Source organism: Propithecus coquereli, unplaced genomic scaffold (genome assembly GCF_000956105.1).
Source record: "Propithecus coquereli isolate 6110/MARCELLA unplaced genomic scaffold, Pcoq_1.0 Scaffold27, whole genome shotgun sequence".
Taxonomy (NCBI): Eukaryota; Metazoa; Chordata; class Mammalia; order Primates; family Indriidae; genus Propithecus; species Propithecus coquereli.
This window is the reverse complement of record NW_012148285.1, coordinates 2,550,026-2,563,559: the sequence shown is the minus strand read 5'-3', so window position 1 is coordinate 2,563,559 and position 13,534 is coordinate 2,550,026. Positions and strand designations below refer to the sequence as shown.

Below are 13,534 nucleotides of genomic sequence, written 5' to 3'. Positions count from 1 at the left end.
CTCTACAAGCTAACAATTAAGTGACAGTAAAGGTGGCTATCTTTGCATCTTATGTCAAGAGCTAGTTTATATCTGATTTCAGGAACCACTTTCTCAAATACTGCTACATCTCTTGAAATCCACTATTTTATGATACTTTAAATTCTGCTGGTGTGGATAAATCTTGCGACGTGGCTCACTGAAACAATACTGGTTTCTGAGAACCCTGAGGTGTTCCATTATTGGAACCGAGCCCCCCTGGTGGCCGTCTGGCAGTGCCTGTTTCTGGACGGACTTTATGTCATGATAAACTGCCAAGGAATTAACATGGCCTGCCTTGGGCATGTGAAATCATTCCAGTTTCTGAGCTGTTCCTCGGTGTTCACATTCGATTGAGTTCCCCCACTGGTACCTTCAGTGTATTTTTATAGTTTAAATATTTGCTGTTTCCATTTTTAAAAAGAGAGAGAGAAAGACAGTAAAAACAGTTCTACTTCACTATTTTGTGCTCTCAGATAACAAAACGATATATTAGAATGATGGCCTATTGTTATGGCTTTAATCCGGTACATTCTTACTTACCCACATTCGTTAACAGATTTGAACGCTAGCTGATGCTCTTTGAGCTTAACATTCTTCAGAGTGTGGCAGTCATCTGGGTTGTCCAGATTATCTTACTATATTGGCATCCATAGTGCCTATCACACAGTTACTTTTTGCAATTATCATTCAGGTCTATTGACAGTGCTCATATATCATTTTCCTTGTGTGTCTTGTTAATGTAATGCAGGTTTCTTGCCTTGGCTCTATTGACATTTTGGAGCAGGTAATCCTGTGCTATAGGAGGCTGTCCTGTGCACTCTCAGACTGTCAGCAGCATCTTTGGCCTCTACCTACAAGATGCCAGTAGCATCCCTTCCCCCAGCAGTGCCATCCAGAAACATCTCCAGACATTGCCCAATGTCCCCTGGGGAGGGCAGAACCACCCCTGGGTGAGAGTGGTATTAGACCCTCTCTTTCCCATGCTCTTTCTGGCACATGCATAACAGTTATAGCTGAATAACTGAATGTAATAATATAGCCGAAGCTTCCTGAATACCTGCAAACTTCAGAGACAGCTCCTTGCTTGGGCTGATGGTTTGCAGGGATCAGAAAGAGGAGCCCTCACTTGGAGGCTGTTCCGGAGCACAGGCAGGGAGGAGGTGGTGTGGGAGGAATGCAATAGCATGGCTGTCCAAATATGGTTTTATTAATCGGGGAGAAATTGTTTCTTCTAGGCTGCAAACTGAGCTGTATTTAAGTAGAGAAATAGAGCTCAAAGCCAAAATAAATGATTTGTTGTGTTTGTCTGCCATTTTAGAGTATGTGTGTGTTTCTATCCATTCAAGGATGCCGTTGCTAAGAGCACCGTATTACATACTTGGAATTTTAGTGACAGTGATTCTATGCTAAATTGCCTTAAGAAGGTTTTCTTTCACCCCAAAAGAACGTTTCTTGTTCTAGTCATATATACTTGTTTTGATCCGGATGGACGAGAACTATTTAGCATATTCTATTGCCATATATAGATTTTCCAAATAATCATTGAAAGTTTTCTGAAAATCTTGTGATCTATTAAGTTGTCTGTTTACCCAAAGGAATTTGAGCCAAACAAAACAAAAAGATCTTTGTGCCCCCTTCCAGGATGGAAAGATGAGTTGGATCACAAAGCATGATTTCTGGGATGTTTTGATGGTTTGGGAAGGATAATAGGATATCTGAGATGAGGGCTGTCCCAGAAAGCTAGAATTATTTGGATTCCACAAGTAGAGAGGAAGGAACATGGAAAAATGGAAGCCTGGGTTTCCTGTCAGGCTCTGCCACCTCAGGGAGCCTCTTAAAATCTTGCCTTCTCTGGGATGGGGGAGGGCAGGCGTCCACGCTCCCTGTGAATTGTAAGTCCTGGGTGACCGGGAGCAGTCGTCATGAACCATAATCCTAAATTTGAAAAGAAAAGAGAAGGCTGAGATCTGCTTTACAGACAACATAGATTATAATCTGACACATGAGACTTCCCCTCAAGTAAGAGATTTTGAACAATAGAAATGTGAAATGCCGGGAGCGTGCTCATATATTCTTTGGGTAGGTTTATCCTACAGACTTGTCAGTGCCTCACGTGTATGTCATTGGTTTGTTGCCGTAGTAATATTGTCTGCACTGAGGTTAGCTGACCAATGAGGTGGCATCACTGACTGGTTCCTTATGATCCTGTGCCAGGCTCTGTTGACTCTTCTGACAGCAGGCTGCTTTTCCATGGTCACTGCCACCGCCTCGTCCAGCAAGAGTTTACTCCTGTGGGCATTTCTGTCACCACCCCCCATTCCCATCCTCTCCTGCCTAGCTACAGGGACCTGGCACAAGGCAGTGTCTCCCAAGGTATGTGCCCTGGCACAGTAGTTTCTCAGGATGGAAATAGGTGTCAAGCATAAAAAAGGGCTCTGGTGGTCAAGCAAATTTGGGAAATTCTGAGTTAAACAACATCGAAAAGATTTCTTTACTGCAGGAGTTTTCAGAGCCTGTAGTATGCTAATAGATACAGCTTGGTCTGTGGAGAGGGGTGTGCTATGCAGCGTTCTCAGGCCTTCTTGGGCACAGATTTTTTTTTTTTTTCAAGCTACACCTTGTAGGGCTAGTGTTGTGAGTGAGACCTTTTGGGGTCTCATCTGGTGGAAGGAGTTTTGTGGCAAGGACCAAGAAACTAGAGCAAGGGTGTTCAGTAAACACCGAACGAGTACGTGCATGTCCTATTCCCGCTGTTCCTCTTGCTTGTGCTGCCTGTGGCCTCCCCTTCCCTCTAAACTCTTCTCTGCTTCCCTGCATCCAGCTCCCTCAGTCTGCTCTGCCTCCCGCCGCTGATCGCTGCCTCCTCCTCTCCAGTTCCTGGTTCCTCTAGTCTGCGGCACTTGGCTGGAATGTGCACTGTCTTAAATCTTTGTTTCCTCTGCACCTTTCTGTGAGCTCTTTGAATGTAGGGACCATGTGTTAAATAACTTAGGTATTTCCCAAGTGTCCAACTTGGTGCCTAACATGTAATAGATAATTATAATTTCTTTTTTGGCTTTTTAATTCCTCAGTGACACACACACAGATATAAGATCTATGGAGCCAGACTAAGAAGGACCAAACTCAGGCAGAACTATTTAGAACCAGTGTAATGTCTGTGAAGCATGTGTGTCCTGTATGTCTTTTTTTTTTTTTTTTTTTTTGAGAAAGAGTCGCACTCTGTCCCCTGGGCTGGAGTGCAGTGGTGTCATCATAGCTCACTGCAACCTCAAACTCTCCTGGGCTCAAGGGATCCTTCTGCCTTAGCCTCCAGAGTAGCTGGGACTACAGGAGTACCCCACCACACCTGGCTAATTTTTCTATTTTTAATAGACCGGGTCTTGCTCTTGCTCAGGCTAGTCTCGAACTCCTGACCACAAGCAATCCTCCCACCTCGGCCTCCCAAAGTGCTGGGATTACAGATGTGTGCCACTTTGCCCAGCCTGTGTCCTGCATGTCTTTACATTATCTACCAGTTCATAGCTGGAAAATTCTTACCTAATATAAAACAGGCTGAGTACTGCAACAACCTACCAGGAGATGATAATGATGTCAAAGGCTAAGGGCTTTGGCCCTGAAGCCATAGGTCAAAGGGAACCCTTTCCACACCCACATCTTGGTGTCTTGAAGTGACCGGCAGTGAGAGGTTCTCAACAGGAAGGCCCTGACATGCGTAATGGGGGACAGAGACTGCCTGAGCCCTGGCACTCACTCTCTGAGTCTGAGTGTGCAGAGACATCCTTTGGGGCCGGGCACGGTGGCTCACGCCTGTAATCCTAGCACTCTGGGAGGCCGAGGTGGGCGGATTGTTTGAGCTCAGGAGTTCGAGACCGGCCTGAGCAAGAGCGAGACCCCGTCTCTACTAAAAACAGAAAGAAATTAATCGGACAACTAAAAATATATAGAAAAAAATTAGCCGGGCATGGTGGCACATGCCTGTAGTCCCAGCTGCTCGGGAGGCTGAGGCAGAAGGATTACTTGAGCCCAGGAGTGTGAGGTTGGTGTGAGCTAGGCTGACGCCACGGCACTCTAGCCTGGGCAACAGAGTGAGACTCTGTCTCAAAAAAAAAAAAAAAAAAAAGAGACACCCTTTGGGCTTAGGGCAGAGGAAGGAGGGGTCAGAAGGGTGCCGAGGCGCAAGCACTGCAGATGAAGGCTCTGTGTGTTGGCATCAGGGAAGGCAGCTTGGGTGAGACTTAGAAGAGAAGGTCCTCCTCAGAGCCTTGGCTTTGGGACTGTGAAATCACTTAATTTCTCTAAGCCTGTGGTCCCCAACCCCTGGGCCGTGGACCAGTACCGATCTGTGGCCTGTTTGGAACTGGGCCACACAGCAGGAGGCAAGCGAGTGAAGCTTCATCTCTATTTACAGACTCTCCCCATCACTTGCATCACCGCATAAGCTCTGCCTCCTGTCAGATCAGCAGTGGCATTAGACTCTCATAGGAGTGTGGACCCTACTGTAAACTGCGCATGCGAAGGATCTAGGTTGCGTGCTTCTTATGAGAATCTAATGCCTGATGATCTGAGGTGGAGCTGAGGCGGAGATACTAGTGCTGCAAATACAGATTATCATTAGCAGGGAGGTTTGACTGCACAAGAAATGCAATGCGCTTGAATCATCCCACAACCATGCCCCCTGCCCCCAGTCTGTGGAAAAATTGTCTTCCATGAAACCAGTCCCTGGTGCCAAAAAGGTTGGGTCCCACTGCTCTAAGCCACAGTTTTCCTCATCAGTGAGATAGTGATGAGGAGGAAACCTCCCAGGATTGTTTGGAGATTAGCTGGAGTAATGCCTGTAAATGCTGCATTTGGAGCAGAAGCTCAGTTAACACTGGGGTGTGCATCTGTTCACCCCATGCAGAGTGAGAGGGATGTGGCCACAGTGGGAGCAAAGGACAGGAGGAGGCCAAGGGACAATTCTGAATTGCCCACAAGAAGTCACTGACCCTCTTGGGAAAGTCCCACTTCCCCTTGTTCTGATTTGAGGGAGATTCTTACAGTTTTTGCGCTTGGTCGCTGCTATGGAGATGAATGCTCTCTGATGTGACCACGTCATGAACACAACACGGGAGCATAGCACCGTGGCTGCTAAATGTGGCCTCAGCGCTGCAGCGGGTGTTTTCCGCCCTTTTCTTGTAACACTGTGGGCAGCAGAGGGATCACGGCTCCACATGTCAATAAAAACTCTTTCCTGGCCGGGCACGGTGGCTCACGCCTGTAATCCTAGCACTCTGGGAGGCCGAGGCGGGCGGATTGTTTGAGCTCAGGAGTTCGAAACCAGCCTGAGCAAGAGCGAGACCCCATCTCTACTAAAAATACAAAGAAATTAATTGGACAACTAAAAATACATAGAAAAAAAAATTAGCCGGGCATGATGGGACATGCCTGTAGTCCCAGCTACTCGGGAGGCTGAGGCAGAAGGATTGCTTGAGCCCAGGAGTTTGAGGTTGCTGTGAGGTAGGATGACGTCACAGCACTCTAGCCCGGGCAACACAGTGAGACTCTGTCTAAAAAAAAAAAAAAAAAACTCTTTCCCAGCATCTTCATGAAGAAAAAGGAAATGAAAACCAAATATGGAATGATTTTCATCACGTTGGTTCTGACCAGTGAACCACTTGAGCTGGAAAGCATCTCCGTTCGTCTCTATGAGACCTCCCTGGGAACGCACCTGCTTGGCCTGTCTTCATGAGTTTACCTTCGTCCATTATTCAGAACTTCGGCCTGAGTGGCCATGGGGTGTTTCCACGCGTTTACAGTCAGTAATGAAGCTAATGATGTGCATTTGCCCACATAAGGACAATTCAGAGAGGACCTGTCCTGTTTTCAAAGGTTTATCCTTCTCCGTTGAGGTCACTATCCCAGGGAACCATCCTTTTGTGACAGTTGCTGTGACTTTTTAAAATGGCCCTAAATAAATGATCACTTCTTTTATCTGCTTGTTGTCTGTGTGTAAAAGCATTATGAATCGGCTCGGTCAGCCCAGTTTGAGGAAGTAGGGAGCCTTCTAGGTCCCTACAGAAATTGAAAAAATAATAGGTTTATATTTTATATATACACTCGTACATATTAAGTTTAGCAATTAAGTATTTATTATAAATGCTAATCTCAGTTGATAGTGCTGATGGTTGTACAACCCTGTGAATATACTGAAAACCATTGAATTATACACTTTAAATGGGTGAATTGTATGTGAATTATATCTTGATAAAGCTGTTATAAAACTAAATAATAGTCTAACTGCTGGCTCTGAAATGTGGATGTAAGGTAAGTTTTTTTAAAAAGTACTTTTCAAGTTTTACCTATAGTTTTAGTCATGTGTGTGTGTGTTTCCTTCATTGAGGAGAAAGCGAATCAACTATAAATTGACAACTCTTCCTTATGGAAGAATTCCAGAGAGTAAATGCAGAACGAATGAGAGCAATAGACAATCACCATTAGGACAGCACAGTGGGAATTGCTACTGGCATGATCCATCTGGGACTTCTAGCATCAGTGGGCAGAAGTTTAAGGAGAAACAGGATATCTGCTCGGCCTCCAAGCATCTCCCCCCCAAAATATGTATTCATTATAAAGGGAAGAATAGTAACTTTACAGTAGACAAACCCAGCAGCCCCCACCTTTGCTGACAGTCAAAGCGAGCACCCCCGTTAACCAGACACAAGAACATCACGCACCCCGGTAGGGTGTGCTGAGAAGGGCACATGAGCTCTGCGGTCTTCCCCCAAATCCCAGACCTCAGCCTACTCGTGAGAAAGCATCAGACAGATCCACATCCAAGGATGTTCCACCAGCTACCTGACCGGGACACATCAAAAGTGTCAAGGTCACGAAAGACAAGGAGAGACTAAGGAACTGCCACAGACTGGAGGGGAGTGAGGGGACAAGAGAACCAGATGCAGTGCGGGATGCTGCATGGGGCCCAGAACAGAACAGCATCTCTGGGGGAAACTGGGGACATCTGAGTAAAGTTTGTATTTAGTTAATAGTGTTGTGCCAGGGTTAACTTCTTAGTTTTGATTACTGTACCATGGTTATATATGGTGAAGGGTATTTGCGAACTTCCCAAGCTCTTTCCCACTCTCTGTAAGTCTAAAATTATTTCAAAAATAAGAAAATCTACATATTATATGGAAATGGAAAGATATGTGCGGGATTATTTACCTGGCCTCATCAGGTGGTGAAGTGTTGTACGTAAATGAAATTTCCCAAAATACAAAATAGTTTTCTCATTCTGACTTTCCGATGGAATATCGCCACAACATAGTAACAGTCTTCTTGCCTTACGGTCTGTTAAATATGTTTTAATTTATTCTTGACCCGGGTCGTCATTACCAGCTTTAGTTATTAAGCGCAGTGGTCATTTAGGGCCGAGGAATTGAATGAGAAGTTCAGGGCTCTTTGTCTCTATGCCATGTGGCTTTGAGATCTTATATCTGAGCTTTACAAGTTTTTGTTTGTTGTTTTGTCTCTAGTATGCTCAGGCTGTCTGTATCTGCTCCTACAGCTTCTGGGATGCCTTTCTTTTTCTGTGATAATTCCTGCTTCTATTTTCCTCGAATATTCTACTTTTATTTTTCTGTAATATTTTGTTAGTAGAAATCATGTATTTTTTGAAGTGTTCATGCCTGTACCTAATCCATTAGCTTAAATAATGATGCCCTGGCCCACCAGTGACATACGCTAAGCCCCAGTACTTCTGCCCCTCGTTACAGGCAGTCCCTGTTCAGCCGGAGATATGCGTGCGTGGTGGTTAGAGCTGAGGGCTCTGCTGCCTGTGCTTTAGCTCCCCTCTGCCATTCTAACTGTGTGGCTCTGGGCAAGTCCCTTCCCCTTTCTGTCTCAGTTTCCTCATCTGTAAAATGGGGCCAGTCATAGTACCTGCATAATGGATGCTTATGAAGACTAAATAAATTGATAACACCCAGAGAGTGTGGAAGGACACCTCAGTAAATTGTATTTGTTCTTATTGTTGCAATGTCATTATTATTCCTGTTTGCCATGTTCAACATGATTTTGAGTTTGGGAGCAGAGGGTGCTTCTTCTATAAAACGACATCTTGCTCAATACTCCTGTTCAGCAGACTAAACAGGCAAAGCCAGGACTTTTCTGATGTTGTTTCCTCCTCATTTCCCAGAAAAGAGGTTTCCTTGCTTTCTCCCTTGACAGTTATGAAAAGGGACAGCTGTTGGCTGAGAAACGATTTATCTTGGGATGAGAAATAACCTTGAAAAAAAACTATTTTATAGATCGACGCCATATATTTTGACCAGAATGTAGGGTACATGTGTTGAAATGTGTTGAAAATGAATGCAAATGTGCCCAAGTGTGTTAGAGAAATAATCTTCCCTTCAAGGCCCACATCCACCCGGGGGGCAGGAGCAAAGATAATCTGGGAAATTGCAGAGTTTGCTCTTGGGTATTCTCCAAGGAATCTCAGGTTACCCAGGCAACAGCCAGCGAACTCCTTAGCCTGCAGAATACGCTTTCTGGGGGACCCCAGGAGCTGATCTTGAAGTTTCCCTTGGTGCCCGAGTGCCAGTGGTGCCACTTGAAAGAACCAGGAGGACAGTCGTAGCTGCTTGGGTCACTTCAGGGGAACAAGGCATAGGAAACCAAAGTGCCAGGATTATTCCTGGGTCCTCTTTGTGCCAGGACGGGAGGCCAGAGCCAAGCAACAATGGTGGTTGGAGGCCTGGAGCCCTGGAGTCCATCAGCATCTGCAGAATGGTCATTTCTGCCCCACAGGGTTGTTACGAGGATTAACTGAGATCACACACGAGACTTGCAAACATTGTGTGGATGAGGGCCCGACTTTGGCAGGTCCTTAAAACACAGACATTTCTAAATCATAGCAGCTGCTATCATTATGACACTGATTTTTCTCTAATGTGCCTGCCAGCATTGCTCCCTTGTGGGTCAGCTGCTTGGGCTCGCCTCCCAGGGTGGTAAGGCACCTCCGCGTGTGCAGGTCGCTGAGGTTGGAAATGCTTTTCCCAGTGAGGGCTTCTCGGCAGGGGAGGAGATGCCCGCACCTGTTCAGGAGGCCAGACGGATGTTTAACGGGCTGGGAGATAGTTCATGGAGGTATCAGTGCTTGGCAAAAACCAGTTTGTAAAATGTTTTAATCCAGATTAAAATTAAGGTGGCAAATAGTTAAAGGAAAATTGCTGTGGGGTGGGGAGAGAGAAACAAACCCACCCAGCGATGCACAGTGGGACCTTCTGGTAGAAGGGCCCTCTCACTACAGATCAGAGGGAATGTTGAGATACGAGAATATCTCCATCAGGGTATGTGGATTTCTCTAAGATTTTTTTGTTTCATTTGTTTTAAAGTTTTCATCTAGAAAATTTCTCCCCCAAAAGGAAAATAGCTGAGGAAGAAATGGAAAAACAAAGAGCCACATTTTCAAAGTGCAATGAAAAGATGGGCTGCTGGATCGGGGTTATGCAGGTTCCTGCCTGGGACAGCCCTGCCCAGGGGGACTGGGGTCCGCAGGAGTTCCCGCCACCCAGTCCCCAGTCCCTGCACAGAGCTGCTGTGGGAGCGCAGAGTGAGCAGTGAGCACTGGGCAGGCTGTTGAGAGTCCCGACTGTGGGTCTCTACAGCTGGCCATGTGACCCAAATGACCCCTGACCTCAAGCGCAGCTTCCCATACCCTCAATGAACATTCCAGCTCCAACAGCCTATGCCTTTGCTCCTGAGGTTCTTTCATGGGCAGCTCTATAAGACCTCACCTTTGTATTAGAACATCTTTTCACAGCAGGGTACAGGCCAAGCAGCCTTTTGTAAATGTTTGTAAATATTTGTAAATGTAGCATTGAGTTGCCCAACTGTGAAGACTGCTGCCTCAGGCTCCCGGAGATCAGCCTCGTCCCCACAGGCCATTCCAGTCTCACTGGCCTTTAGCCCCTTCACAGCACATTGTGTGGCCTTGACTCGGATGTGGGGAAGCCTGTGCAGAACCCCCAGCTGTGTTCAGTGTGCCCTCTGGTGCCCAACAGGTCTGATTGTTGGTTTTGCATATTCATGGCTCTAAATGCATAGACCATCTTACAAAGCCAGGAAAGCCAATGTGCTGGGGGCATACCTAAGGAGCAGGTGGCCTCTTCCTAAAGCACATCAGGCGGACTTGAGGAGAGAAAAAAATGCCTGAAACAAACTAATGCCAAGAGATTCCAGTGACCAAATGACTACAGAAGAGTAGATACCAAGGATGACTGTTCTATGATCAAGGATGTTAAATTACCAGATGAACTATTTAATAACCAGACAGAATAGTCAACAGTGTTTTATTCTTTATGGCTGAATAATATCCCATTATATTGATAGGCCACAGTTGATCCATTCATCAGTCAGTGGACATTTGAGTTTCTACTTTTTGGCTGTTGTAGATAATGCTGCCCTGTGTTTGTGTACAGGTTTTTGTATGTTTCAACTTGGCCAGTTTGTTTTTAGTTCATCCTGGAGTGGTTCAGTAAGGCTTTCACTGGCCACGACCATCCTACGTGACAGCAAATTGCAATAGCATCAGACTTGTTTGAATTACACATCATGGTCACCTTTTCTGGGTATGTTTCCATGGTCTGTGTTTTTCTCGTAGACCTGCCTTTCATGTGGAATCACGTTTGCTCCCAAATTTGAAGCTGGTGCAGAAGGAGGAGCCGTCCAAAATGGCTGTCAAGATGAGCATAAAAACAGCACCAAGGTAACAAGCTCATGGCTGTTGTTCCTGTCAGTTCCTCTCCTGGCGCATCCACCTAAGGTGACATTCCTGTCTTGTCAACTTCTTAGTTCTGGGAATAACTCCTCTTAGGTAATACCACTCCATGCCTTCTAGTCCTTTGGGTTTTGAGTAGACCAATAAAGAACAAGATGGAGAGTCAGAACTAGCCCACGTGAAAGAGCACACTCACATGCTGAACTGAGTGGGACTCCTTTAGTGGACAATAAGAGTTTTAAAATATGTGTATTAGAGTGTTTTGGAAAGGATTTCTGGGGCTGGGAGATGGACTCAACATATGGTAGAATATAGATGTGCAAAGAGGAGAGGGGATTCTTCAAGATGAGAAATGCACCATGAAGAGAGGGTCAGAGTTAGGGCAAGCAGCAAGGAGGCTACCAGAAAAATTGGACTTTGAGAAGAAGGTCAGGACTGAAGTGGAAGGCAGATAAAGCCCAAACCTGAAAGCCCATCAAGAAGGCTTGTGCAGGCCGGGTACAGTGGCTCACACATGTAATCCTAGCACTTTGGGAGGCTGAGGCTGGAGGATCGCTTGAGGCCAGGGGTTTGAGACTAACCTGAACAACATAGTGAGACCCCATGTCTACAAAAATTAGAAAAATTGGCCAGGTGTGGTGGTACACACCTGTAGTCCCAGGTAGATCACTTGTGCCCAGAAGTTTGAGGTTTCAGTGAGCTATGATTGTGCCACTGCACTCATGCCTGGGCAACAAAGCAAATTGCTATCTCAAAAAAAAAGGAGGCTTGTGCAGGCTGACTCCCCAGGGGCCCAGGCTCTGCCATCCTCCTTCCTCTCATCATCTGCCAAGTAACTGCATGCAGGTCAACCCTTGTCCCTAACAGCCACGGTCAGCACCCACAGCACAGGCCCCTGTGTTCATACACGTCTCCTAAGCCACAGAACAGACGGCTCCATGTTTCCTTTCCCTGGACCCATCCTCACACTTCCCTGAGCCCCCAAATCTTCCACACTGCCCCCTGAGCCCTAGCTCTAGTTTGTAGTGAACAAACTCCTAGAACCCCAACTTTCCACTTTCCAGCTCCTTGCTGTCTCTTCCCAGCATATCACTTTCCTGGTGGCCTGAACACCCGGAGATGCCATTTGAGGAAATAGGGCAACAGGGAGAAGCAGATTGGCTGAGAGGCTGAGCGTTTGGTTAAGAGCAGATGTGCAGGTGCAGGCCCCTCGGACAGGTCACAACGTCTGGCACATAGTGCGGGGGGACCCTGGCGTGGCAGAGAGCTCAGGGCTGGGGATAAGCGCGTGTTCCCTGCGCCACTTCACTTTCGATGTTTGCCCCCTCTTTGTCTTGAGGCAGGCTTCTGGAGGACCTAGTTCTAAAACTCAAAATGGACTTCTGAGCCCTCCCCAAGAGGAGAAGCTCACCAACAGTCAGACCTCTCTGTGTGAGATCTTACAGGAAAAGGGCAGGTGGGCAGGGGTGAGCTTGGACCAGTCGGCTCTCCTTCCGCTGAGATTCAAGAACATCCGGGAGAAAACTGACGCCCATTTTGTGGATGTCATCAAAGAAGACAGGTAAGATTGGAGCCATTGTGTCGAAAGCAGAGGTTGCAGGTAGAAATCTCCTCTTTCGTTGCTTTGCCTTAGCCGCATGTGTTGGTCCTCTATGGTCAGTATATTACTTTCATTTTGAAACTTACAGAAAAGTTGCACAAATACATAGAATTCCCTTAATACCCTTTGCTGATTTACTAACTTTTAGCATTTTGTTATTGCTCTTCTCTCTCTTTCTCCTTTCCTCTTTCTCCCTCTATGAAATTTATTTTTTATTTTCCATGAACCATTTGACAGTAAGTTAGACACATCCTGCTCTTTACCTCTTCCTACCGTATTTCCTAAAAACAAGGATGTTGTTTGACATAATCTTATTAAATTCAGGAAGTTTAACACTGCTGTGATATTTTTATCTAAAATACACTCCATATTCTGATTTTCTCACTGGGTTCAGCATGTCCTTGACCGCACTTTCCCGTAGTCGAGGATCCAGTCCAATATCACAGCTCGCACAATTTGGTCGTCATGCCTCTTTAGTCTTGTTAAATCTGGAACAGTTCCTCAGCATGCTTTGTCTTTCATCATGTTGACATCTGTGAAGAACACAGGCCCAGGCCTTTTATAAAATATTCCTAAAGTTGCATTCATGTAGTATTTCCTCATGATCAGAGTCAGGTTCTGCCTTTCTGGCCAGATACTACAGAGGTGACGCTGTGTCCCTCTCAGGGCATTATTTATATCCAGAGGTACACGGTGCTTATTTGTTCCTCATCAGTGATATTCATTTTGATTAACCAGACAAGGTGTTGCCAGTTTCTCTGACCTAGAATTATTATTTTCTCCTTATGACTAATAAGGAATCTGTAGGAAGATATTTAAAATCTTGTAAATATTCCATTCCTCATCAGACTGAATTATTCCATTGACGATCCTTGCCTAAAACAGTCTTTACTGTGATGCATCAAATGGTGATTTTCCAACCTTGCACATTTGTCATTTGGCTCCTGGCATTCCACTGTGAAGAACAGTCCTCCCTCCCATTCATTGTCTTATCTATCTATCTATCTATCTATCTATCTATCTATCTATCTATCTGTTATCATCGTGAACTCATGCATTCCTGTTTTATTTAATGGGCTATAATCCATCACTGTCCAGATTATATTTGGATGCTCTAATTATCCCAAATCTGGCCAATGGGAGCCCCCTTTAGGCTG

At 45.7% G+C, this 13,534-nt stretch overlaps 1 protein-coding gene across 2 annotated transcripts in view; it reads left to right on the top strand.

Annotated features, from left to right (window-relative positions):
- Positions 1-13,534, top strand: part of ADCY9 (adenylate cyclase 9) — a 111,523-nt gene that overhangs the window by 77,476 nt on the left and 20,513 nt on the right. For both annotated transcript variants that reach the window (XM_012647818.1, XM_012647817.1), the window contains exons 4-5: positions 10,661-10,765; positions 12,121-12,338. In XM_012647818.1, the coding sequence (XP_012503272.1) occupies positions 10,661-10,765; positions 12,121-12,338 (323 nt within the window). The remainder of the gene's footprint in view (positions 1-10,660; positions 10,766-12,120; positions 12,339-13,534) is intronic.